This window comes from Pollicipes pollicipes, unplaced genomic scaffold (assembly GCF_011947565.3).
Source record: "Pollicipes pollicipes isolate AB1234 unplaced genomic scaffold, Ppol_2.1 Scaffold_7261;HRSCAF=8764_pilon_pilon_pilon, whole genome shotgun sequence".
Classification (NCBI taxonomy): domain Eukaryota; kingdom Metazoa; phylum Arthropoda; class Thecostraca; order Pollicipedomorpha; family Pollicipedidae; genus Pollicipes; species Pollicipes pollicipes.
The window spans coordinates 58,550,523-58,577,626 of NW_023597054.1; the positions used below are offsets into that span (position 1 = coordinate 58,550,523).

A 27,104-nucleotide genomic window follows, 5' to 3' on the forward strand; every position below is an offset into this window, starting at 1 on the left:
CCACGCAGAGGCGCTGCCAGAGTCTTGGTAAATGAGAGGTGGGACGCAGGGTTGTCTAAGCATCCTCTCTCTCCCCCCCCCCCCCCCCCCCCATAGTGAGAGGCCCGCTTTCTCCCAAAGAAGAAGTCGCGGATATAGCCCACTTGATTTCGAGGAGAGCTCTGCACTTCTTAAGAACTAAAACCCTGTAGTTTCTGAGCTACAAAGCCGCGAAGATGTGCAGACTATTTCGTGCGGGCTATTTGAATGTCGCTCAAGCATGCATGACGTCAGACATGTTTAATTCAAATGATGCCACTCCACTGGCCATGCGGCGTTCAAGGCCAGGAAGAAAAATCGAGTCGTTGATGTCTGGCGTTTGTGAGCGTGGTTTCCAGATACAACGGACTTCAATCGGTTCTCGATTAATATTGTGCAGGCAGTGCAGGATGGAAATACGAATAATCTGTCATGCTAAATAGCACATGGTACTAGATATTACGGAAATACGACTTGTAATCGAATAACTTAAAAGAAGGCCCATGGTAGTAGCGGTATTGGTATTTGGGGTTTTCAGGGGAGCGTCGACTGCAGCGGTCATTCAGCGCCCATAACTTGTTGGTCTCCACGGATTTGACGCATGCGTGGACAGCGCCCTATGCGCCTTGAGTCATCAGGCCATAATGGGACGAAGAATAGCGTCCACAACCGAGTATGTGATTACAAGTAAACAACTTAAATTCGCAGGCAAATATGCTATGACAATACGAGAAAGGGCCAAAAGCACGGGGACACAACGACATTTGCTTCAACAAATACGTCCTGCACCGCCATTGCCATCTCTTGGCGAGCTGAAGTACCACGAGAAAGTGCTAGGGCGGCACTTCGCACGGCCAGTGTGGCAGCACATCTAACGTCATACAAGCGTGCCATGCCCAAATAAAACAAAAACGTGTTTATGAGTATATTTACTAAAGTGGAGCTTATGTTGCCTAGAGTAGCCCTTTTCATTTAAAAGTATACCAATCGTTATAAGCGAGCTTCTTCCAGCGTATCTGATGCTTCCTTCAATATGTTCAAAGGTGGGACATTCCTTTTCGTGAAACGCAAGCTAGGACACTGACAGATGCAATTCTGTTTATATTTTAAAGTCTATAAACTGAAGGAAACAGGCGTTAGATGAGTGCATTTAATAAACCACCGGTGCTATTCATTTTGCAAGTTTTCAGAATACTGTTTTTAGCCGAAAGCACTGCAAAGCTGGGCCGAGTTTATTCTGCGTATAAAGACGCCGTGGACGTAGATCTTAGATCAAAATGCGGTCATAAATTTATATTCGCATCAACCTGTCTTGCTCTGAGAATGCTCACTTTTATTCAGAATCGAGTAGTGGAAGAATACGTAGCATAGTTTTGGCCTTACGCGCTCGCAATTCAACAACAAAAACCCCGATGTCCGGCATTGCAGTCTGCGGAGGCCGCGCGGCGTCAGTTTCGCGTCGTAACGCTAGGTGGCGGCCAACCGGTGGACGAAAACAACGATGTTTCGGAGGGAAACCCCGTTGAACGTTAGGTGCCTGAGGGAGGAAATGCCTTAGGACGTCAATTAATACATTTAGAAGGTGCCAAGACAGTAAGTTTCGTCTGTGCAATTATTATATTTATAATAGTAACGGATTAGCGTCTACAGCACCGCCAAACGGTGCTGGAAGTTGGTGGTAGACCTGGACAAATGAAGGGAGAATCTCAGTTTTCGTGTTGCTGTCGCTGTTATTCTTTTCAGGGGATATCTTCAAAATTTTGCGAGTGAAGTATACGTCACAGTGTAATTTCTGAACGGTATGAACCGATTTCAAATAATTTTGAAGGCAATATTTTACTACGGCTGTTCTCGCACACCAGGCGCCCACCGCTTGGTATTGGCTTCAGTGGCCAACGCTGCTCGGTCTTATGGACAATGTAGCCCCGGCAGCTGTTTCTACTCCTACCGATTGTTAGCACGCAGGCTCAAAACTGTCCTGCGTAATTTGTTTCACATGTTGATCCTGAACAAGGACGAACACCTCGTTTGTGTTGGCATGTTTTCATTGTTGACCTCATTCTGATCCGTTTTGTTCAGCACCAATAGGGCCTCTAAACTTTTGCAGGATAAACGACCTCGTGAGTAAACTTGGGGCCACATTATCGTTGGATCAGGGGATGAACAGCCATTCCGTCCCAGCACGGGGTGCCTGCCGGCTGTTATGCCGGTGGCATATGGGCGAGATCTCCCAGCCCTTAGAGGGATACATGGTACATGGTGGCCTACCTGACCCCGGAGGCCCCCTGACCCGGTCGTTTGGTCCCAGACAAATGCAGGGGCCTTCATCGATGCAAAAGAGCCCTTATCTTCGCAGGTGTTCAACAATTGGATAGACACTACAGTTCGACATAAAGGGCTGAAATGGGATCGAGAGCACTCCCTTCGGTACCGGGGACATGCTTGACAAAGGAGTTTTCATTGTCGCGTTCGCGTTAATTAACATTTTCCTTTGGTCCATGTCTTCAGTTCATTCTTTTTTGGCGACTACCAGGCCTGGTAATCAGCCATGTGCATTGGTCATGGGCGTTGGATATAGTCATTATCATTGATAGTCATATCAGTGTCATTATCGTTTAAATCGGTGCCTCGTGGGTTTTTAGAACCATGTAATCAACAATTCATCGTGTATCATATTTAAGCATTAAGCCCTGTATGTGTTGCATACCTGTGAACGTAAAAGCGTCCAAGACAGTTGCGTTTGTTCTGTCGCGTTTGTGAGACATGCTAACTTTTTTTGGAATTTCGAAACGTTTCGGTGCGAAAAGATCTGGCTTCATACCTGCCTATAAAGCCATGGTCTTGTTACAGCCAATCAGTCGCAGTTTTATGAAAACATGCATCTTTACAGACATTTTGTAAAGTTTTGCAAAGCATTTTTAGCCGAACCTTGTTGATGAAGATAGTGTCCCTAGAAGATCAACGCAGAAACCTTTCCAACAGTTTAAAAACTCCGCTCCTAATAATTTGTGAGCACAGTCGGGGACAGTCCTGCGATCCCGTGTGCATCTTCATGGCTCAGTACCTCCCGGTGCAAGTGAACGCGTCTTACACTACAGATGGGTTCCGAGAACGGTGTCATTGGCTGCTTTCCGGTCGATTTCCGGCGCACCAGTAACCGCCCGGTCGGACAGTTTTGCCACTCGTTAGTGGGCTGCGACCATGAATCCGTCCGCGCAGTGCAGTTTGTTTCACCGCTTCATCTGCTCTGGTTCATGGGACCTGGCATCAACCCGCCAAAGCACCGTAAACACCAGCGGTTTGATTTGCCGCTGTCATTATTAGTTTGCTCTTCTGTCCGAAGGTGCTGCCTGATACGCCGGACCGTCGAGATCCAGACGCGTTTGCGGCCCCAGCCTTTATATAGTTTTGAAATTTTACATTTTCCATGTCATTGTCACTTCCATGCCAATCGAATGGAGTATGTGAGGTCGTGATGATATTGCCATCGTGCAGAAAGGTCCACTTCATCAGATAACCCGCGTGCGGACGCCTGATATTCAGTGTGGAAACATTCAAGATATTGCGTTTTCTAGTGCTAAAAACTTCACGAACCTGTGATCAGTCTTTGCAAGCGTAGTAGCTTTAAAAACCATGACTGTCTGACCGCTTAAGTTCAAAATTTTCAAATGCTTCAAAAGGCATCGTCACGACCTGCAGGTGTTTCGCTTGCTCGGAGTTAATGTGTTGCAGTTGGTAGCAAGTCGCCCCTCTCACTCGGTCGGCCCTGGGTCAAGGCAGTAAGCTGACAGGCATTGGAAGCACATCCTAACAAAAAATGCACTGATGGAACTGTACCACATGCGGAGTTAAGCGTTTCCCGTCCCTCAAAAAGCTTGATGTTTCGTGCATATTCAGCCACAGCACACCATTCTGCACTACACTGCATCCCGACTTAGTTAAATGATTATGCGTACCCACCGTCTAGGTAAAGAAAAACTGCCCAACAGAATATAGCACGGTTGTTAACCACGCAGAAAGGCATGAGTCATTTTTAGACACAGCGTATTCACGAAGCGAGTAGGCTGTAAACATTTGCAAGACCACGCTATACAAACGTGTGTTCTACGTGCTTGCAAACAAGCTAAATATTTAAGGCGACAGCCACTGCCGAAATTTTGGCCTTGGACGTACATCACGAGCGACGGCACACGAGCGGTAAATGTTTCAGCGTCCGATGGAAATTGTATCTTGCGCAGCCAGCTGACCGGCCTTGGCCTATCACGCAGTATATATCCTTGCGGAGCCGCATAAGGGCCAGCGCACAGCACTGTTACTTCTGCAAATAGAGATCCGCTGTTTCCAGCGTCTGCAGGACGCGGATACGCTGGAGATTAGTTGTTTGCTTTTCTTTTCTTGATAAACGTATTCTGAGTGGATTTGTATGGAAGCCTGCGGGCTCAGAGCACTTCTAAGAAAGCTTGTCGCGTACACCTTGAACCAGTCACCCAGGTCATGTCGTCCAAATTCAACGGATGGCTTTGTCTTCGCCATTTCGCCGGGTAGGACTACGAAAGCCTGATGTGCCGCGCAGCACTACGGCACGGACGCCATGTCATCCTTTCAGCTAGCCTCTCCATCCCGGCCCGGCCAAACAACGCGCCCGCCGTGGGACCCGTCCCCAATGGTACTGGATAACGAGTCCAGCACCTTGCACCTGACTAGGGAGGCGAAAAGTCCTTGCTGAATGACGATGCTAAAAGCCCCGTCTAAAGTTTTGTCAGGCTGCAAAGCAACAGAACGATTGCAACGCAAAAAGATTTCAGATCGCCTTACACCGCTCTGGAAGTGTCTTAGCCCAAGAAAAGCCTACTGCTGTAAGTCTTCCGAACGCTTTGGAGCTACTCAACTTGAGTGCATAGGAACAGCAAAGCCAGGTTATAACGCAATGCTGCCCGCAGCACGTATTTCACAACCTGTGAGTTCCCAGAGGAAATCGGAGCACGACCTGCGAATAGCGGACCAGGATGAGTGGGCTGAAATATACAGATCATTGGCTCACAACAAATGACATCGAACTGAAATGGCGGCAGTTCATAATTCTGCACAGGATTATACCAATAAGACGTATGCTCCACCTGCCCGGAACCAAAGAGAACGATCAGTGCCAGCGTTGCCGGAGGCGCAAAAAGGACATTTTGCATGTTTTATGTTAGGGAACAGTTCATTTGGTAGCGTCGCAATAGGGAATGCGATCCGTCTATAAACAGGTTTCTGTGAACAGGCATGAGAACAGGTGTATGTGTGACAAGTAAAACAGGCGTATTACGTGTGAAGAGGTGCATTATGTGCGAACACGCGCACTACTAAGCGAAAGGTTTGTGTAAAAAGGGCATTTGCGAGTGTAAACGTGTGGCAGTTAACACCAAAATGTGGAAAATGTGGCTATTAATCGCGCCGCCCGGCCGCGGTGGCATCGGCTGAACGCGGGCGGAGACAGTAACCGCGCCTGACCTCGCGCCGTCAACACTCCCGAGGCGGTGGCGTGCCGCGCGCGCGCCGCGGCGACGGCCCGGGTGCCGGCCGTCGGCCCGCCGCCACCCCAGCCTGATGAATGCTCCGGCCCGGCCGCGGCGCCGCGTCGATGCCGCTCAGAATGCAAAGCTCGAGACAAACGACGGCAGGGTGAGTGATGATTTATTTGACGGCCGATGGCGCGGGCGGCGACGTGCCGTCGGGGGTCCGCGCAGGATCGCGGCCGGCGCAGGGCCGCACGCTCGGCGCTCCAGCCGCAGCCGGGGCTTCGCCACCGCGCATACAGAAACGGAGACACGGCCACGCACTAGTCCGCTCACAGCTCGGCACCGCCGCCTCCGCACACGGGCCACTAGCGGTGTGCGGCACGGCAGACCGTCCGCTGCCGCTGCAGCTCAGTCGCTGCCGCTGCCACTGCCGCTGTCGCTGTCCGCCTCGCCCACTTGCAGCGAGAACTTGTACTCCTGGTCGCAGCCCATGTACGAGTCTGACATGAAGTACAGCACGTATGTGTGCTTGCCTGCAACGTACGACGGCGGGTCAGCTGAAAAAATACCCGGATGGTTTGGGGGGGGGGGGGGGCGAAGGGTGACAGGATCAGGAGCGAGACGAAGTCTGTCACGGAAACACTGACAAGCCGGAGACAAATATGTAAATTGAACACAGACGCCAGAATCTGGATCGGAAGATTGGCTCATTATATTCATTTCCCAGCAAGCTTTGAGCATTGTTTTTTTTTTTATTATTCCAATCCATTCACTCAAGGTCCAGGGCGGACATGGCTTGTCACTTGGAACATTGAAACTCATCCTTTGGGACTTAAGTGAATTCCTTCATTTTACAGATGAGAAGGATCCATACTCCGCCCTCCCCTCCCCCAACTTAAAAGGCTGTTTTAAGAACTCCTAATGAGAACCCGGTTCAGCACATCACGGCTTTCAGTTGAAACCACTCTGGCGTTGCAGTAAACTTAGATTTGCGTGTAAATTTTAACCATGTTCTGTGTGTATCTAACAGCACAGCGCATTGCGAAAGACATGGTTTGGCACGGTGGCGGGTTCGAACCCCGGTTGCCCCACCCCCTAAGCGCCACGATGGCCTTTGCAGTCGCTGACGCTCTACAAAAGGGTGAGCGATGATGAGCGTCACGTTTCATTTACAAAAGGGATGAACGAGCTGGGGCAGGCAGCTCAAGCTCAGATTGATCTCATGGCTCACGCAACACTTATTCGGGCTGCGACCTCGCTCGCATGACCAGCTTTAGGTCGACCGCACAGACTCTTCGCAACACGACTTGGTCACTCATCAGCCTGTGACGTCCAGCATCGATACAAATAAAGGAAGTACTCAACACCAAGCACCAATCTATGCTAAAACGCTGAAGTCCTGCCAAGCCCGACAGCCACAAAGGACGTAGTGCCGCAGCACCAGCCCGTATCTCCCGAGCACATACAGCGGGCTCTCACAGGCGGCCCGGGTCTCCTGTGGCGTGACCAGCGCAAGCTCGTGCGCACACATATCCGAGTCGGCTGTCAGGGGCGCGGGCGCCGGGCGGCCGGGCGGCGGCGCTGACACTGCCCGTGGTCGATACGTACCGGCTGCGCGGGCGACCCCGCTCCGGCACCCGGCCGGCCGCAGCACGCGCGTGCGGGCCTCACCTGGCGACGGCGCCACGAAGTCCAGCTTCACCTTGGCCTTCTGCTGCAACGTCAGCCGCTTGATCGAGATAAGCGAGTTGGTCTTGGGGTCGCCGACCACCAGCCACCAGCCCTCGTCGCGTCGCTACCGGGCAATAGGGTCACGCGTCAGTCGCGTCGGCTGACGTCGGCGGCTCGGGCGAGACAGCGCCGGGCCGCTGGCGAGGCGGGCAGCCGTGCGGACCTGACGCGTCGCAGGCGGCCGGCGCTGGCAACGCCCGTCACGGAGACGACCTCCTCTCATCTGGGACTCGCCCACGCTAAGAGCAGACACGGCCAACAAGTCCGACTGCAAGAACAAACACAATCATGTTTCTTCTTTTAGTTTCCCAACGCACGCGTGTTGCCAACCTTTCTACATCTTCGCTGTTGGCTCAAACTGGGTGCTGCACTGGTCCACCATTTCGGGTTGACGGCCATGATATGATATGACGGGCCCAGCATTGCACAGGAATACTACAGCCCGGCGGACTAGACCGCCGCCACACCAGCATGCCACCACAGCAGCACTGTTTGTTCAGGGAGTCGCCCAAGGCGCAGTGATTTCGAGAGTGAGTGGGCACAAGCCTAGAGGCCGGGCTCGATTGGTGCTGGCACACACGGCCAACGTGACCAGAACACTGCGCTGGATGCGGATCTGTCGTCTGTTCATCATAAATTTGTGTAAACCTACTACCCGCTACAATAACAATATACCTGAGGGAGCCAGAGGAAGACCAAAAGCTAGAGGGCGTGAATGTAAGTGTGAGTGAGTGGGGAATTTTGAACTGAGGGAATTTTGGCATGACTGCACTCCTCAAGAACAGGGCGTTGAACAAGAGATACGAGAGAGCAGTTCACGTTTGACGGCACGTTAAATCACAGCTTTGACTGCATACATCGACAGACGCCATCCGTGTCGCAGCGCCTACCACAAATAGCTCATTCGTTTCAAGTTGCACCAAGCTTATGCGCTGCCAGTCAGGGGGCTGGGCAGCATACGCAGTTGCCGGTGAGTTCCTCGCATAACTGTTGGAATACTTGCATGACAGGATGGGGGGGGGGGGGGGGGGGTCCGCATTGCGCGACGATGGAACACGGGCGCACCATACGACGGTCGACACGAATAGCCCAGGTCCCCACAGATGACAACTGCGAGCTCAATGACTGCGAGTTTCGTTCCCTTCACACCACGAATCACAGCCGTCTTCCGATCACGGACCCGCCAAATGGCCGCGCGCTCAGCCTTGTCGGTCAGACAGCCTACCCAGCCGGCGGGGAAATCGAAACACGGATCCAGCACACGTACCGCACTCGACCCCGGCGCACGTGGCGAGCGGAAAGCCGGGCTAAATCCACACGACGAGACGGCATGCAGACCGCCGCGGAGTCGACCCGCGACCCATCTCACGAACAGGGGTCGAGGGGCACGGCAGCGCGGGGCAGAGCGCGCCAACACGCCCCTGAGGAAATCTGCCGCAATGCATCGGGCACTGCGGCTGAGCCGGGCCGAGGTCAGTGGCGGGGCGGCGCAACGAGCCGAGCCCCTGGGAAGGCACCACGTGTGGCGCCCCGGCGCCGCACGGCACAGCCGGGAGACGGCGTCACGCGCCGCGTGGCGGCCGGCGGGCGCGCAGACGACCAGCCGGCCTGGCTCGGATGTCAGCCCCAGCGTCCGCGCCGGGTCGGCGTGATTTGACGCGGGACAGTGAGCCGTGCCCGGATCGGCGACGGCGCTCCGATGCCAGATGCGGGCACGCGACGGAGATACGGTGATGATCCGGCGCAGAACTCCAACGGGCTTGACGGCCGCCCGAGCTGGCGCGGTCGCGGCCGACACAACCAGACGACGGCAGGCAGCTGAAGCTACATCTATTCAACTGGGGGCACTAAATTTGAGTCGTGGGCCTGAGCAGGTCGCCAACGATGACGACAGCGACGTGTTCAGGGTACTGAGGGATCCGTGTGGGTGAGCAGGTCACCCACGATGACGACATCGACGTGTTCAGCGCACTGGGGGATCCGTGTGGGTGAGCAGGTCAATCAGGGTGACAACATCGATGTGTTCAGGACACTGGGGGATCCGTGACCTTCCGTCGCAATCCGCTCGCTCTTCGCCACGTGCTGCTCGGTAATGTCAACCCTCAGGACGGGACACTTTCAAACAGCTGTCGTGAGCACTTTGTGTAAAAACCTTAGGATCAGGCATAAGCAGACTGTGAAGTTAAACTAACAGTAAAAACTAACGGGCAGGCACACGCTGACTGGAAGATATATAAACAGACTCTGCGCGTCAAGTTGTACGAGGGCAGAATGGTATCCGGTCCGAGCAGCGTGTATATCCGCTGAATGATGTTCGGTGGCAACCTCCGCACGGCGCTGTTTATGTTCAGCACAAATCAATCAAACTTACGTTAAAGTTGCCAGCCCTTTCAGTTGTCGTTGGACCTTTACGATCCCTTCAGCGGGTGCCGATGGCACAGTGGTTAACGCGTCCGCGTTAAGCACTGCACGTCTGGGAAACCAGGTACAGGTACAGGTTCGATCCGTCCCTTCACAGGTGCCCGCCCTCCTTGCCAGGGTGAAGGTAGGCGACGTCATATAGCCTGAGTAGCTAAGGGCGTCGTAAAGCCCTAATGACAACGACCCATTCAGCTCGTGAGCCTACGTGATGTCGTATGTCTCTCACCCTTGCGAATAGGGCGGGGACCGAGGGAATCGAACCCCATACCTCTGGTTCCCCAGACGCGCAGCTAACCACTGCCCCAACCGAACCTCAGCTGCTCGTTTAGTGGACCTCGTTCAGTAAATGCACTTCCTCAAACGGCACACCGGCATCGAAAAAATCCCGAGAACAGACATGATAGTCATCCCGGATCCTGGGCTGTCAGTCCAAGCACTGCTGTGACAGCGCATCAACCGCGTACCACGGGCGGACACGCCGGCGCCGCGACTTTTCGCTCGTGGGCGTGGTGCCCGGCGTTTTCATTCCGTGCGGCCTCGCCCCGGAACCGCCCGCCGTCGCCAATCATAGGATCTCGATCACGACCCGAATGGGTCGGGCGGCCCGGTCGCGGCGACTGATGTCAAGCCCTGGGGTCGTGGCGACTGGTGTCAAGCCCTGGGGTCGTGGCGACTGGTGTCAAGCCCTGGGGTCGCGGTGACTGATGTCAAGCCCCGGGGTCGTGGCGACTGGTGTCAAGCCCTGGGGTCGCGGTGACTGATGTCAAGCCCTGGGGTCGCGGCGACTGACGTCAAGCCCTGGGGTCGCGGCAACTGACGTCAAGCCCTGGGGTCGCGACGACTGATGTCAAGCCCTGGGGTCGTGGCGACTGACGTCAAGCCCTGGGGTCACGGCGACTGACGTCAAGCCCTGGGGTCGTGGCGACTGACGTCAAGCCCTGGGGTCGTGGAGACTGACGTCAAGCCCTGGGGTCGCTGCGACTGATGTCAAGCCCTGGGGTCGTGGCGACTGACGTCAAGCCCTGGGGTCACGGCGACTGACGTCAAGCCCTGGGGTCGTGGCGACTGACGTCAAGCCCTGGGGTCGCGACGACTGATGTCAAGCCCTGGGGTCGCGGCAACTGATGTCAAGCCCTGGGGTCACGGTAACTGATGTCAAGCCCTGGGGTCGTGGCGACTGATGTCAAGCCCTGGGGTCGCGGCGACTGATGTCAAGCCCTGGGGTCGTGGTGACTGACGCCAAGCCCTGGAGACGGTGTGTCGTCATGGGAGCTCTCATACTTCGCCGTGATTTGAACGTAATTCAGTTATAATCTTTTGCCACGTAATAATTTTTAGACATCACCAGTCTTGATTGTCTGGTTTGGTTTTGAATGTATGACATGTGAAAAGACTGGGATCTTAGTAACAAATTCGAAACATCTGAAGAGGGGCCATCCACACTTACGCTGCATATAGAGGGAAAGATACCGCGTAACTCGAGCCGAACAAGAGGAGTTTTGGACCGCGTAAAGCAACGCCCAGATGTGGTCACAAATCGTGATAACATCTTTAAAGCTATTATATCATGATTTAAAACAGTACCTAAAATAGCATAATTTGGTGCATCCGGTGCACTGAAACTTTAGGTTCATTGCATTCATCGCACATCTTTTACCCTGAAATCCGGGTCTCAACGGACTTTTTAATTTTTGAAAGTTACATCTAACACAGCGTAAGCAGGGCAGGCACAGGTGAAAAATTACAAAGAAGCACGACGTAATGTAAAGACGGTCACACATACAATGATATAATTCAAGTATGCCATCACATAAACATGATACACAGCAAGTTTTCACCGCTGAAATAAACAAACAGTGAAGTATTCATGTGAGTTTTTGTCGTATCGTCAGTTTTATTTCTACCCAGCTTTGCAAGCCTTTCACGGAAGGAACACTGCACTGAAAGCGGAATTCCAGAGAGCGGGCGTGGCTCCCCGGGTAGCATCGAACTCAGTTGTAACGCACCGCCCGGTTGGGAGGCGGGCACGCACCGCACATGCATTTCGCTACTGACAATGGCTCCCAGCGAACTGGAGTATAAATGGTCCAGCGGGCTGGGCTGGACAGCTGAAACAGTCCACTACTAGTCTAGGTAATGCCCGCGCCCTGAGGCTAAAAACGCACGTTGGCGAGATGGTGGGGGTCTGTTGGGTCTTGAAAATCCGAATCTGAAGGCGTACGTTTTTCTCAAGGTCGGCCCACTAGTTACGGGACGCTAACCGCCAGAGAACTCTGATTTTAATGGGTGCAAGAAAGGCCTTGAGCCTCAGGTGGTTCGGAACTGTGAGTGAGGAATTCATGTTCCGACAATAATCGTCTGCAATGCACCAGCTCAAGCTGGTTAAACTGGTTCAGCGACGTCATCAAGCAAGCATTCGCTACATGATCAATACTCGACGACTCAAAACGTGCTCATGGTCACAAGCGACTCCGGGGACAGTTTGGTAGCGTGTGGCGCGTGGTGGTGCCGCTCGATCTGTATGCTAATTACGGTCCCGCGTGGGCACTGGACAGGTATCATCATCGTCATAATGGGCACACCACTATAGGGACTCACAGCCCACAAATGCCGAGCGAGGAGCAAAAGCTGGCCTAATTATCGTAGTGCAAAGAAAAAAACTTCTGGCATCAATTATATACGAATTATCCCAGACGATAAGACTGCTCAGGGAATCAGAAGTGCGCCCGACGTTCTAGTCATTAACTCAAACACGCTGTGCCCAATCCCCTTAAAGAGTGTTCCACATTTGTCTGGGGTTTTGAACTGAAGTAGCCATCTTGAAGATAATTCAGCGCAGTTCACAGCCCTGCCCTTGTCAAGACCTAAACTCGTCTAATTCCTGAGCTACAAACCCGCGAAAATGTGCATACTATTTCAGGGCTACTATTTCAAGGTCACCCAGGCATCCATGGCGCCATAATAATGTCATTCACATCCCGCCATTGCATTAACCAGAGCAGTCTTTTTCATTTACACGTGAACCGATAGTTTAGTGAGATTATTTTAGCATACCTGATCCTTGCTTCAATATCTTCAAACATGAAAAATCCCATTTAAGCTGAGCAGCAGCTTTTTAAGCTAAGCTAAGCTGAGGACGTCATTTAAGCTAATCAGCTGAGCCAACAGTCAGCTGACCGCCCGCTGGCCGGCCGAACGATCAGCTGACGGCAGCGCCTGATCCTGAGCCGACCCGGCCGGCGGAGCGGCACCTGCCCCGTGAGACGGCCGTGTTAGGCGGCGGCGAGGAGAGACCGAGCCGCTCGTGCCAGCCGACCATCCTCCCCTGGCCGGTGGCCAAGCGTTCCCGCCGCCGTCTGACCGGCCCGCCATTGTGGCATCATTGAGATAATGTGCCGCCATTCCGCTCGTCCGGCCGGCGAACCGAACGGATATCGCCTCCGGCCGGGGCGGACCGACCGAGCGACTGACGCGTCGCCGGCGCCACACCACGTGCCCACCTGCAGGAAGAACGGCGCTCACGTGAGGGAAGAAGGGCGCTCACCTGCGGGAAGAAGGGCGCGATGACCGGGCCGACCACGTCGTCCTCGCGCTCCAGGCTGACCACCAGGTGGACCGGGTGGCCGGAGCGCAGCCGCTCCTTGTCGGCCACCTCGTATGTCAGCTCGATGTTGGGGTACCTGACGGCGGAGACAGGCCGTGGCGTCACGGCACCGCCGACCGAGCGCGGCGCAAGCACACGGCACGACCGCCACCGTCAGCTGGTGATGCGGCGTGAGATCACGTGTCTCTGCACGCGGCACGACCGGAGATTCTGCCGCCGCCGGTGGTGCCAGGCATGACCACGTCAGCCCGCCGCCAGGCTGGACTGGATCACGCGCGTGGTCGTGGGTATGCAAGGCACCGGGGAACAGCATCTCAAAGCGCAAGGGGCAGTGGCACACAGACATCAACTAAGCCCTTCTTTCCTCGTTCTCGCTTTATTTTGTGTCCTCACGGCGTCCCGCTTATCCGCCTCGGTAGTTCTATCGAGCGCGGCAAACACCGAGTGAAGTTCGTCGCCAGATGACCGCTGACTACCTATCGACATTAATACTATCAGCACCCCGCGGACGGCAATTGCGAATGCATCAACGGCCTAAATGGAGCGGTAAATAACTGGCGACGTCCCGAAATTCAATTTGTGCCACGCTATTTGAGTGGGAAATGTCAGGCCAGAAGGCAGTGTTATCAAACATGAAAGCTCGGACAGAGTGAAAAATGAGCGCAATCATCGCTGTTTTAAACGCCCCGTATACCCTTTAACACGGGGTTTTGGGATGCGTTGGCTGCTCTTTTGAGGCTATAGCTCACACAGGAGTCAAGGATAGCCAGGCATATCGTTGCTGTGTTATCATTCAACGCATTTGAGATCAGTCAAACACTTAATAATTCAAACATTAATGGTCATGCATGCTGGAAGGGAGGTGATGTTTGAATGTGATCCGTTTGTTGCAGGTTTCTGTGAACAGGTATTATGTCAACAGGTGTATGTGTGACCATCGTGATAAGTGTATTATGTGTGAAGAGATGTATCATGCGTGAACTGAAGTCTGAATGAGCCTTTTGTTCGGCTCGACCAACATAAGCGGCTAGCTAACAACTAGCCGAGGGTCAACCCTCGCCGGCTACCTGTCAACCATGGGAACAATGCGTGGCGCATAACATACTTCGCAGGCCGGCCGGAGGCCCGAGCCGAGCTGAGCCAACTCTTCCGACGCACCGGCCCCGCGACATGCGCCTTCCGGCGCAGGGGTCAGCACCGGCCCACTCGGCGCGCCGCCGCCCACCACCCGCAGCCGGCAATGAATATTCACGCCGCACGCCCACACGCCGGCGGCATCACTTGGGACTTGATGCTGTATAATACAGCGCGACAGGGCAACAACACTCACTGCACTAGCAGAGGTGAGCCGCAACTGTATGTCTGCCTCGATAACGCGGCTAATATTTCTGGCATGTTTCATTTATGTCTAGTTCGATGAGTTGATTGGAGAAACGGATCACTCCGGCACCAGACGGCAGGCATGGCATATTGGCCCGACAGATCGATACAGCCAAATACATGGACGGCTTCCAGTCAATCAGAGCCTAGCGCAGGGCGATCAGCGGCTAGTGCGGACCTCGCTACTCATGCACATTAAACGTGACGCAACATTAGCAGCGCAAATACAGCAAGTCGCAGCAGATCAAAACACATGGTGACAAATCTTTACTGAAAAACGCCTTTCTATGTAGAGACCGACTGAAACATATCATAAGACTCACCGCGTGCTCAGCTACTCGAAAGTGTGATTTCTGCTGGATGTAAGTTCCGACTGTTGCCAATAACCCACGCGCTCCTATACCCGCGGCGCACAACAGCCGAACCAGCGCCAGTAACCCAGAAATAATTCACAGCCAATGGCTGTCGGAGCCGGGCGGCTGGGCATCGGTGGGTGGCGGGCTCTAGCTGCGGGGTCTGAGGGCGAGGACGGGCCTCGCCTCGAGCACCCGCCGCCCTGATCGCGAGCGGCGCCCCCAGCCGCTGCTCAAAACCCCGTCACGTCAGCTCTCGGGCAATCTCCTGGAGTTGTCGGCCGATCACATTAAATTGCAAACGTTAAGCGCCACAGACCCGGCCTTGCTGTAAAAAGTATGGTGACAAAAATAAACAAACGATTTACGACATTAACTACGATGCTCTGTCGCTCGCCCGGACGAGGCCTGACGCCCACCGCTACAATTTACCCAAATGTGCATGACGAACTGTAGAATGCAGCACAACGCACTTTCTCAAGGGTCCACAAGGCGAAAATGTGGAAAATCGCCGTTCCGTAAGCCACCCTTGACCTGTAAACACCTGACTTATTCGCCTTCTCACTCTAATGCGTCAAGTGATTACGTGGTCACCAATGTGCGTGATCTTCGCCTCGGCCAAGTACATAAATCGTCCCACTGGAGGTCAAGGCCGTGCCAGACAAACTTTAGGAGTAGAAGTCAATCCAGCACACGTCATCACATTATGTACAAATGACGGACATGCATCCGTGGTCATGAGTTCTTGAAGATTCACGTCGCGTTGGGCCAAAGGTTTAAAATAGTCAAAACTGTTTTCTCAAGTGCACCGATTAAAAAATAATACCGTACAGGCCAGCGAAAATGTGGACGCCCTTTCGTTCTATCCTGCAGACTTAGTAGAGTTGCACCGACTAAAAAATAGTACCGTATAGGCGAGTGAAAATGTGGATGCCTTTTCGTTCTATCTGGCAGACTTAAATAGAGTACCAATACCATCGTCCCATGCGAAAATTGAAAGTCATGGAATCTCACATAATCCCTAGAACGCAACCTGTGGAACGCTTCGGTATTAACTGCTTGCAACGGGGATATCCACACTGGGTACTATATGACATCAATAGAGGGAAAATACCGAAAATCAATTAAACTTTAGCTCCCGGACGGTAATACTGATGCAGGCGCTTTGTGCGATTCTTAGACGGAGGTAGTATATCCGTGTAAGCAATATGTATGGATAAGATGAGTCACATGTTCAGGATTACCGTCATGCACATTTTTCCACATAAATAGCATCGCGATGCGCCAACTGTTTGTAAAATGCTTTCTCCATCTCGGGGCACATGAGAGATTTGACACTTGGTGCCGTATTAGACATATAACGAAACTGGAAATTCATCAAGCGGTGTAATCGTGTTTCTAGTTATTTAGAGGATCCTAAACACTTTGGCATCTACATGTGGTGTTGTCTGTGAAAAGATAGTTAAGCACGCACTGGCAAGGAAAACATCATTCATCTCGTCATGAGATATTTGCCAATATAATTATTGCTAGGTGGTCTAACGACTTTTCGTATTGTTTCTTACATGCTTGAGAGAAAGACCAGTCAGCTGTGATAGCGGGTCTGTTCTCCATAACGCTAGCAGGTGCGCAGCCAAAAACTTTGCCTGGGTTTGCCCGAGTCTGCATGTTGTGACATGTCCCTCTCATGGTATTGGACCTCCTACAACCTTTATTTTCGCTACCCACTAGCTACTACTTTTTAATAACGATTTGTACTAAATAACCAAGCTTGTTTAAGCCCAATGGTGAGCACATCAGTAGCAGCAAAGGGACGGCAAAATCCTTTTGATTGTATTTGACCTAATATGACAGGTCGGCGGTGAAGGAATGCTTTAAGATGAGCCGGTGAAGCTGTGGGCCGCTTACGAGGGACCTACCGTCTCGCCTCGGTGTTTTCTATTCAACACATCGGGTGCAGATACAACTGGCTGACGGTGTCCCCTCGCCACCCTCCACGCTGCGGAATGTATGTAAGCCTACAAACAAGTGATAATTATGATGCCAGGCACACCACATCCTCAAAAGGCGCCGCTGCTGGCGGGCCGCGCTCGATGTCAGCCTGCCGCCCGGCCGACGGCCGACGGCCGGTGCCGGTGCGGCCTGGAGACGTACGAGCTAACTCTCCACGCCCCGACAGGCACCAGAGTCCTCCATAACGAATGGACCTACACACCCGGAGTGAAGTCGATCGTCGATTGCTATTCCCATTAGCAATTGCTAAAACCCGAGCCAAAGACATATACGTAAAACTCTAAATTCCACAGCCACACCAACATGTAAACAGCGTGTGCGCGGATGTGACAATTCCAGAAAAATGCCACACACGGCAACACAAAGAAATCACCGCATTATGAAGGTGTGCGACGACGCAGCCGAAGCCTGTGTAACACTGGCACCGGACGAGCAAGACATATGAATCGTACGACAGCGGACTGGTACCGCGCCGTTATGTTCCTAGTGTGATCTACGACGCCGGCTCTGTGTCAAGATTAGCGCGCCACTTTCACCGGATTAAAATGGTTGACTTATACGGCCATTCGTTTGGAGAATGGCCGTATCGTAAACGTAAGATGCAACATCGGCCCTATAGACAGAAGGGCCGAGAGACGTCTGTCGCGCATGCGCATAATGCTACCATGTACTTTTAGCTTCATGGCGTGTCAACCACACTGGTTGATTGCGTCCGGCCCTGTTGTTTGTTAAGTTGCCTGACGGTCCCACCATGGCACCATCGGCTGCCAAAGGGTACAGCGACTCCAGTCGCGGTAAGTGGTGTTCTGGCGCTCAATGGCCAGTCTTCTACGCCTCTCACCAGCAGGTCATAATCGAAGCTGAGTGGCAGCCACAGGCAGCCCAGAGTCAGCCGTGCAACTCGGGACTAGCGGTCGATGCGTTCCTGTCGCCTTCCCTTCCCGTCGGCTTCACTTGGCGACCGTGTCAAAACACACCGACACGAGGGGAGCTGCGCCCGGTGCCTTGGCGACAATACCGCACTCCGCCGTCCCCAGGCGACACTCGGCACGCTCCACAGGGGGCCGCGCGGGCCCCCGAGGGGTGACACTCGGCACGCTCCACCGGGGGCCGCGCGGACCCCCGGGGGGCGACACTCGGCACGCTCCACAGGGGGCCGCGCGGACCCCCCGAGGGGACACTCGGCACGCTCCACAGGGGGCCGCGCGGACCCCCGAGGAGCGACACTCGGCACGCTCCACAGGGGGCCGCGCGGACCCCGAGGGCGACACTCGGCACGCTCCACAGGGGGCCGCGCGGACCCCCGAGGGCGACACTCGCACGCTCCACAGGGGGCCGCGCGGACCCCCGAGGGGCGACACTCGGCACGCTCCACAGGGGCCGCGCGGACCCCCGAGGGGCGACATCGGCACGCTCCACAGGGGGCCGCGCGGACCCTCGAGGAGCGACACTCGGCCTGCCCGCTGGACGATCTCCCGGGAGGCGGACCCCACCAGTCCGGTATAGCACGCCACCGCCTGGCGGCCGGGCGCGCCTGGCGAAGCTCCGCGTCAGAGGTCAAACGGCGCCGCACAGCTCGGCCCGAGGCGGGAACGGACGAGGACACGAGCCAGCCCAGACGGGGCAATTATTTACGGACGGAGAGTAGCTTTTCGAACGTGGAGAGTGAAACCAGAAGCCCCGTTATTCCCCTACAAAGCCCCAGCGCTCCCTCGACGACGGGCGCGTCCCCTACTCAAGCTACAAGCCATTTGCAAAAGTACTTTACATCTTAAACATTCGAAGTTCGCAACTTGTACTGCATGAGCAGACAACGAGCGTCAAACGTGTTCCAAACTGAACAAACGGAAAACGACCGCGAAACTTGTTGCCAATGGTATAGCTGGGAACGACGAGGAACACCAGAGCTGGTGGACGCTCGCCCTTAACTAGCGTCGCAACAAGAGCACGACCGACTAACCGGCGGCGTGCCGTATCACCCGGCACCAACACAACGTCCCGTATCACCCGGCAACGACGCAGTGTCCCGGATCACCCGGCACCGACACAACGTCCCGGATCACCCGGCACCGACACAGCGTTCCAGACCACCCTGGATCGGCATAACGTCCCGTATCGCCCGGCACTACCATAACGTCCCGTATTGCCCCGTATCAATACAACGTTCCGGATCACCCGGTACAAACCCAATGTCCCGCATTATCCAGCGCCGACACAATGTCCCGTATCACCCGGCACCGACACAACGTCCCATATCCCAGGCACCGACACAACGTCCCGTATCACCCGGCACCGACACAAAGTCCCGCATCACCCGGCATCGACACAACGTCCCGTATCACCCGGCACCGACACAACGGCCCGTATCACCAGGCACCAAAACAACGTCCCGTATCACCCGGCACCGGCACAACATCCCGTATCACCCGGCACCGACACAACGTCCCGTATCACCCGGCACCGACACAACGTCCCGTATCACCCGGCACCGGCACAACATCCCGTATCACCCGGCACCGACACAACGTCGCGTATCACCCTGCACTGACACAACGTCTCGTATCACCCTGCACCGGCACAACGTTCCAGATCACCCTGGATCGGCACAACGTCCCGTATCGCCCGGCACCACCAAAACGTCCCGTATCGCCCGGTACCAATACAACGTTCCGGATCACCCGGTACAAACCCAATGTCCCGTATCAACCAGCGCCAACACAATGTCCCGTATCACCCGGCACCGACACAATGCCCCGTATCACCCGGCACCGACACAACGTCACGTACCACCCTGCACTGACACAACGTCCCGTATTACCCGGCACCGACACAATGCCCCGTATCACCCGGCACCGACACAACGTCACGTATCACCCTGCACTGACACAACGTCCCGTATTACCCGGCACCGACACAATGCCCCGTGTCACCCGGCACCGACACAACGTCACGTATCACCCTGCACTGACACAACGTCCCGTATTACCCGGCACCGACACAATGCCCCGTATCACCCGGCACCGACACAACGTCACGTATCACCCTGCACTGACACAACGTCCCGTATTACCCGGCACCGACACAATGCCCCGTGTCACCCGGCACCGACACAACGTCACGTATCACCCTGCACTGACACAACGTCCCGTATTACCCGGCACCGACACAATGTCCCGTATCACCCGGCACCGACACAACGTCACGTATCACCCTGCACTGACACTACGCTTTGATCGGCTTCTCTAAGTAACCACCAGCTTTAATCAGACTCTGTAATGGCACTCGTTTGGCGTTATTCAGGGCTTTCCCGGTCAACCGGTTGATCTGTAGGCAGCAAAAACACGTTGTTTATGGTGCTTCTGTGACCGACAGGTGGGGGGCTGCTTCTTCTGTCGTGGAATATAACTGCGGACTATACCGCTTATTAGCGGGGGTCAATCTCATCGAGTTTTCACGGGCAAACTCCCTAACAAGCACAGTGCCTGCCATGCAGAGGTGCTCGGACGCTGGCGCGCGCGCGCGGAACGCGGCGGAGCGCGACGGTGCGCGGCACAAAGACGTCCGCCGACGCACAGCGTTCGTTAGCAAAGGTTACCGGGATGAGCGAATGCTGACTGCTGACATGGTTGGGAGAGCCACCCGGTGCAACGCAGATGTCCCCGCCGTGGCGGCCATGGATGATGACGGCGGCGGCGGGCAGCGGTGGCTCTCAGGCGAGTGTTCGCTCCGAGGCGAGTGCCACCTGACGCCCGGTACGCAGACGGACGACCCTCATCACCACCGACAGCCCATCACACGGAGACAAGTGCCACCTGACGCCCAGTACGCAGACGGACGATACCCGTCACCACCGACAGCCCATCACACGGAGACAAGTGCCACCTGACGCCCAGGACGCAGACGGACGACCCTCATCACCAGCGCCACCCCATCACACGGAGACAAGTGCCACCTGACGCCCAGGACGCAGACGGACGACACCCGCCACCACCGCCACACCAAAACACGGGGACAGGTGCCACCTGACGCCCAGTACGCAGACGGACGATACCCGTCACCACCGACAGCCCATCACACGGAGACAAGTGCCACCTGACGCCCAGGACGCAGACGGACGACACCCGCCACCACCACCACGACCATCATATATATGTTATATGTTGTATATGAATGGAAATTAGGTCTATGTACACAGACCGTGGGCACGCGCAGTTTTTAATCGTCAAAACGTTTCAACAATGACGGCAGATAACTGTTTGTGTCCGTAAAAAAGGCAAGGTTTGAGGTTGTTATCCGCTGAATCGCGTACTGATTGTTTTTTTTTACGTTCGTACTAAAAGACTCCAACGTACAGAAAATCAATCCAGTCCGCTGAGAAACGAAACTGGGCCAGTTATTTTTCCATTTCCGTTACATTGCCTTCAGTCTAAGGGCTATGAGCCCCGTCCCCTTGTTACGTATTTGTCGACTCCTTCCATCAAATCTAATATTGAGTAAAGTGTAGGGAGGTCGACTTACTGCTTCTCAAGTCCAATCATTGAGTTATACGGCGACTGAGGCGGGGGGGGGGGGGGGGCTCGAATTATCACGTGCTTGTGCGTTATACCCGCGAACTCTCTCCAGATTATTTCCGCGGCCAATGGACTGTGCAGTGCCACCGGGAGTACAACGTTGGGACCTCTGCAACGTACGAGGCTAGGGCTACTGGCTGGCGTGTACCCGTCACCTCCATCGCAACGTTCAAAATAGCTGCCGCATGGCGCCACCAAGATTTCATCTGCGTCCACGTGTGAGAAAACTCGTGCGTTCCATTTCAAGATGGCGAATCGAACAGCTCTGCCAGTGAATCCGTATGTAGTGGAGTTGCGTGGCAGCGCGGTTAGAAAGGTGATGATGATGACGTGTATGATGATACCCTCCTCGCGTAATAAACGAACATTTATGGTAACGTTGCGGGAAATCCCCTGTATGCAATGGGGATGCGAAGTTTCCTAGCAATGCTGATTCGTGAGAAAGTGTGGCACAATCGAGTTTGGTCGCTACAGATGTGTGGATGGTGTGCAAAACAAAAATATGAAATGAAAATTATATAGCTTACATGGCTATAAACCTATTCATCCTCACGCCTTTTTCATTTGCCAACCAACTACATGTTTCGAAGAACTCCACGAGCCGTCTTTAGCGCGCGGTATTAAGGAATTGACAACACAATAGCATTCAGAATTCCCATAAATTCTTTTTCCCGCTCGTACCTGTTCGCCTAAGGTGGCATCATGCCACGCCAGTCACCTCAAATGTTGATGCATGCAGGTATGTTTTTGCAGACAATTCCAAGTTCCGTACCTATGAGGACGAAGGGTCATAAGACAAAATTGCCTAAGTTTTTAAATCCATTTGCGAGGAACATTATTCATGTAGATGACAGTAGTAATAGCCCCCTTCCTCGGAGAAAAACCAGGAGAATAAAGATGGCAACATGCCTTTATCGAAACGAAAATCAGAAGCACTTCTGCTCTTCGTTTCGATAAAGGCATGTTGCCGAAATATCAACATATCTATATATCCACTCTCCTGGTTTCTCTCCGAGGAGTGAGCCTTTTACTACTGTCTGGCCATGAAACAATGATTTTAAGACCTTCACTGTACGAGGCGCCTGCCTATAAATTGTTCGATAGGAAAACGGTGACGTAGGGTCGGGTAGTCCCACTGCCTCGAATTGTGAAATGTCGTCGCGCCCCAGCCGGGCATACACATGGAGCGCGCGGCTGTGTACGGGGACGAGTCATGCGGTCTGCTCGCTTGGTTGACCTCAGACCTGAGCCGAGACACCATATGGCGCAGGGCAAATCTACAACTACGGCACTTCGAACGCTGCGCGTTTGCCACAAGCGGTCCCATGCAGGTTAGCAGAGCGGGGCGAGCCACTGAGTGAGAATATCGATCTGTGATATTTGAAAGGAATGACTCGGTCTCAAGCGCGTTCGAAATCCCCGCGCGATTTTTGTGTCTGCAAAAGCCTCTCCAATGTGTGAAGCCAGAGAGCTCGGAGTAGCCTATGACAGCCATTCGAGTGAAAGATCTCACTATGGTCCGAGTTATGTGAGCACTGCACGGCGAGGCGGCACACAAATGTGTGCTGCGCGAAGCTGTGCGAAACGCCAATAGCGCAGCCCGAATAACGGCCTCGTCTCAGGTGTCCTTGACCGCTAGCGATGTGTGCAACTGTGGGGCCCCAATCTGGAAAAACTACTCCGCGGCAATGTTTCGGTCCATCTAAGATTGCCACTTTCTGATATGCTGAAGGTTCTCCCAATGGCCGGTGTCCTGATTAAGGATGGCAGTATCCACGGTGCAAACTCCGCCCGGCGCAGGTGGTAAAGCGCAACCTTAAGGCTTCCAGACGCGGCTGCACATCCGCTGTCGCCGATCATCATGTTAACGGCAGCTGTACCGGGTCCCCAGGGGACGCCGCCCACGCCCCTGACCCGGCCCGGCAGCAGGTCACCGCCGGCTCAGGCCAGCCAGCGCTGCCAGCGCTGAGGTCGCTTCCGCGGCCCAGTGCGTAGCGTCTCTGGCTCCATTTTAATGGCTACACATTTGACATTGTTACACTGCTGGTCGCCGTAGCTTTCGGGCAGGTTCCAGTCCAGGGGATAAAACACTTTCTGGGATCGTAAGTTTGCTTTGAAGTACCTTTACATCAATTCAGCATTATAATCAAGCGTAAATGAAAGGATCATATGAGACGGGCGGCATGTTTATCCCGCGGCATCAAGGATCGCGTGTCGGCGTAAACAGCTCGGTCCGTCAGCTGAATCCATGCCAGCCACGAGGACTGCGCATGCGCGGGCGTTCCATCTGGGCCAGTGGTGCCAGCATCGACCAGATCGCGCCGGTAACCCTCCCGTCATAGCCGTCCCTGATCCTGTCGGGCCTGTGCAGCCGCCCTGATCCCCAGTGCCACTTCAAGGCCCTCGCCTCACCGGCCACAGCGTCAACTGTCGGGCCCGTGCAGCCGCCCTGATCCCCAGTGCCACTTCAGGGCCCTCGCCTCACCGGCCACAGCGTCAACTGTCGGGCCCGTGCAGCCGCCCTGATCCCCAGTGCCACTTCAAGGCCCTCGCCTAACCGGCCACAGCGTCAACCGTCGGGTCCGTGCAGCCGCCCTGATCCCCAGTGCCACTTCAGGGCCCTCGCCTCATCGGCCGCAGCGTCAACTGTCGGGCCCGTGCAGACGCCCTGATGCCCAGTGCCGCTTCAGGGCTCTCGCCTCACCGGCCACAGCGTCAACTGTCGGGCCCGTGCAGCCGCCCTGATCACCTCGGCCTTCGGAGCCCGATCCTCACACCGTGCTTCGGTGACCCCGCTACTCCACACGCCTCGGTGGTCCTAGTGCCACACCTTGTACGCGTCGGTCCGCTCCGCAGTACCATGCGGCGGCTGCCCCCTGCCGACGCCAAGTCGCGATTCCAGCGCGGCGCCGCTTCTGCCCGGCCTGCTCAGAGGCTGCTCCTGCGGCGCGCATGATCGGCGCTCAGCTCTGTCCGCCTCAGAGGCCTGCTCCTGCGGCGCGCATGATCGGCGCTCTGCCCGGCCTGCCTCAGACCGCTCCTGCGGGCGCATGATCGGCGCTCAGCTCTGCCCGCCTCAGAGGCCTGCTCCTGCGGCGCGCATGATCGGCGCTCAGCTCTGCCCCCTCAGAGGCCTGCTCCTGCGGCGCGCATGATCGGCGCTCAGCTCTGCCCGCCTCAGAGGCCTGTTCCTGCGGCGCGCATGATCGGCGCTCAGCTCGGCTTCTTGCCTTGCCTGCCAGAGCAGAGCATCACCCCGCTTGCGTCAGGTCCTTGGAACGTCACCGGCTGTAAGAACGCCGTCGGATAGACCAATCTCCCAGGAAAACACCGGCGGCGCCGGGGCCAACGCAGCCGATAGATGGACCGATGCGCACGTCCAGTAGATTGGGCCCCCCCCATCAGCAAGACATGTACGCCCCCCCCCCCCTCCCTGCCCGCCCGGACCGCGTCGGAGACAGATAGATCGGGCACCATTTGGAGCTGATAGCAATCCACATGCCCAGAGGTGGTCGTGAATCCTGACAACCTCCTGCAGGGACAGACCGACTCCCAAACTCATATGGCGCCAAATATAAATATATAGTATATGATATATATAATATATATATGATATATATATACTATATATTATGAATCATGATGATATATATATATGTCTATATATATACATAATATATATATCTATATATATATATATATGTATCTAGTTTATATATCTATATAGTACATATATATATATATAATAGATATATATATATATATATATATGTAGGGTATCTACACATACATAAAAATAATTGTGCATATATATATATATATATCTAAAATGTTTAATCAATGGGTGTTAGAGGCCACGACATGTTGGTTCTAAGATCTAGACCAAGCCTCTTGATTGGCAACCGATCTTTGGGAACAGCGCAAACACTAAACGGAGCTTGTCGCGTAACCCCTGACGCTACCGTCCGATCATGAAACCCCGGGTCAACGGCAGGAATTTCGCAGCGTGCCGCGATGGTGGCACGGTCCGACCTGCCCTCCAGCGTCACGTGACCTTTCGTGCGGCCGCTGTCCCCGGCCGCAGACCATCTCAGCCCACGGCAAATAGCGCGCGCCTGAATCGACTCGAACCCACCCCCACACGGGTGGGTGAATCGGAAAGCAATCTCTCCAACCAATTGGCTATCGGGATGGACACATTTCGGGCCTTTAACAGGTTTCCGAACACTGCGCCTGAATATACACGATCCGCGGAAATTATATCAGTTATGCCCAACAAAGTTCTTGCTGAGCTACACGTGCTCGACATGTTTTAAACATTATTCAAGCATTCTTTTTGGCTTAAGATGCACCGTTCGATACTGCTGGAACTCCTGCGACACGTTGCTATCCCACTGCAGCTTGTACAACCAGCTCAAATGTTTTGAGTCATTTACCGCAGTTTTACCTGTGTGAACGGCAAACAGCCTTTGGCATGGGCCTGACGCCCAAGCGGGTCGAAGGCCCTGTCACAATAAGTGAATATTTTCGGAGCACATCAGATACACCACGTCCGGATAACCCCGTCCAATAATTGCACGTTGTTATTTTGCAGCCGATCACGCAGGCCATCCGGCTGTCAGCGCAGGGCGCGGTGCCGCCGACGGCGCGCGCCCGGCTGCCTCGTAAATCAGCTCCGAGCGGCACTAATTGCCCGCCATCAGCCGTGCTCACCTAGGGCCGCGCGCCGCGCAGCGCCGCGCCTGGGGCCGGCGGCGGCGGCGGCGGCGGCGGCGCGGGCGCTCGTCTCTCAGCGCGGCCTGACTGACCCCAACATGCGGCTGCTTCGACACCGCACCGCGCGAGTCACGTGTCGCCGTCCGGCAGGCGGCGGCCCGCTCCGAACGCGAGGGTGACGCGTGGAGGGGACGCTGACGGCGGAAGCGCCGCGCACCAGCTCGGGCCGGCGTGAGGGGGGCTCAACGCGGTTCCGGCTCGGCCGCGTGTGCCCGCTGACCTGTTGCAGAAGCGGGCCACGTCGGCCATCTGCTTGTCGTCCAGCTGCAGCAGTTTGTTGCGATCCTCGTCCTCCAGCTCCATGATGTCGAACACGGTGGTCACCTCCTGCCGGTGTCGGAAAGGCGGGTCAGCGCCAAATCGCGACAGGCTCCGAAACTCAGCAGCCGCCGACGGGTCAGACCCCCCCCCCCCCCCTATCCCCTCCATCACGCCCGGGCGATGGATCCAATCCCACCACGCCGGCAGACCCGACACCTGGGTCAGCACCTACCGACGACCCCCTGCCTCCAGGACTCGAGCACAGGTCACGACAGACCCGACACCTGGATCAGCACCTACCGACGACCCCTGCCTCCAAGAGCCGAGCACAGGTCACGGCAGACCCGACACCTGAGTCAGCACCTACCGAAGACCCCTGCCTCCAGAAGCCAAGCACAGGTCCGACACCTATGTCAGACCCTACCGACGATCCCTGCCTCCAGGAGCGGAGCACAGGTCCCAGCAGACCCGACAC

At 55.0% G+C, this 27,104-nt stretch overlaps 1 protein-coding gene across 1 annotated transcript; it reads right to left on the bottom strand.

Annotated features, from left to right (window-relative positions):
* Positions 1–5,789: 5,789 nt before the first annotated feature.
* LOC119112391 (putative U5 small nuclear ribonucleoprotein 200 kDa helicase) lies at positions 5,790–26,691 on the bottom strand. The gene is made up of 4 exons (XM_037236571.1): positions 26,589–26,691; positions 13,216–13,351; positions 7,191–7,314; positions 5,790–6,052 (listed from the first exon to the last, which is right to left on the bottom strand). Exons 1-4 carry the CDS (start codon positions 26,669–26,671, stop codon positions 5,928–5,930), a joined length of 468 nt encoding a protein of 155 aa, XP_037092466.1. The 5' UTR covers positions 26,672–26,691; the 3' UTR covers positions 5,790–5,927.
* Between the last annotated feature and the right edge of the window lie 413 nt (positions 26,692–27,104).

What these genes read in the sequence shown, in the direction of transcription:
- LOC119112391 (XM_037236571.1), bottom strand. Translation starts at nt 26,671, where the DNA reads ATGGAGCTGGAGGACGAGGATCGCAACAAACTGCTGCAGCTGGACGAC. An exon ending in GTGGCCCGCTTCTGCAACAG is followed by an intron (nt 13,352 to 26,588) that starts GTCAGCGGGCAC and finishes CTCCGCCGTCAG; the next exon opens with GTACCCCAACATCGAGCTGA. An exon ending in CTTCGTGGCGCCGTCGCCAG is followed by an intron (nt 6,053 to 7,190) that starts GTGAGGCCCGCA and finishes CGTACGTTGCAG; the next exon opens with GCAAGCACACATACGTGCTG.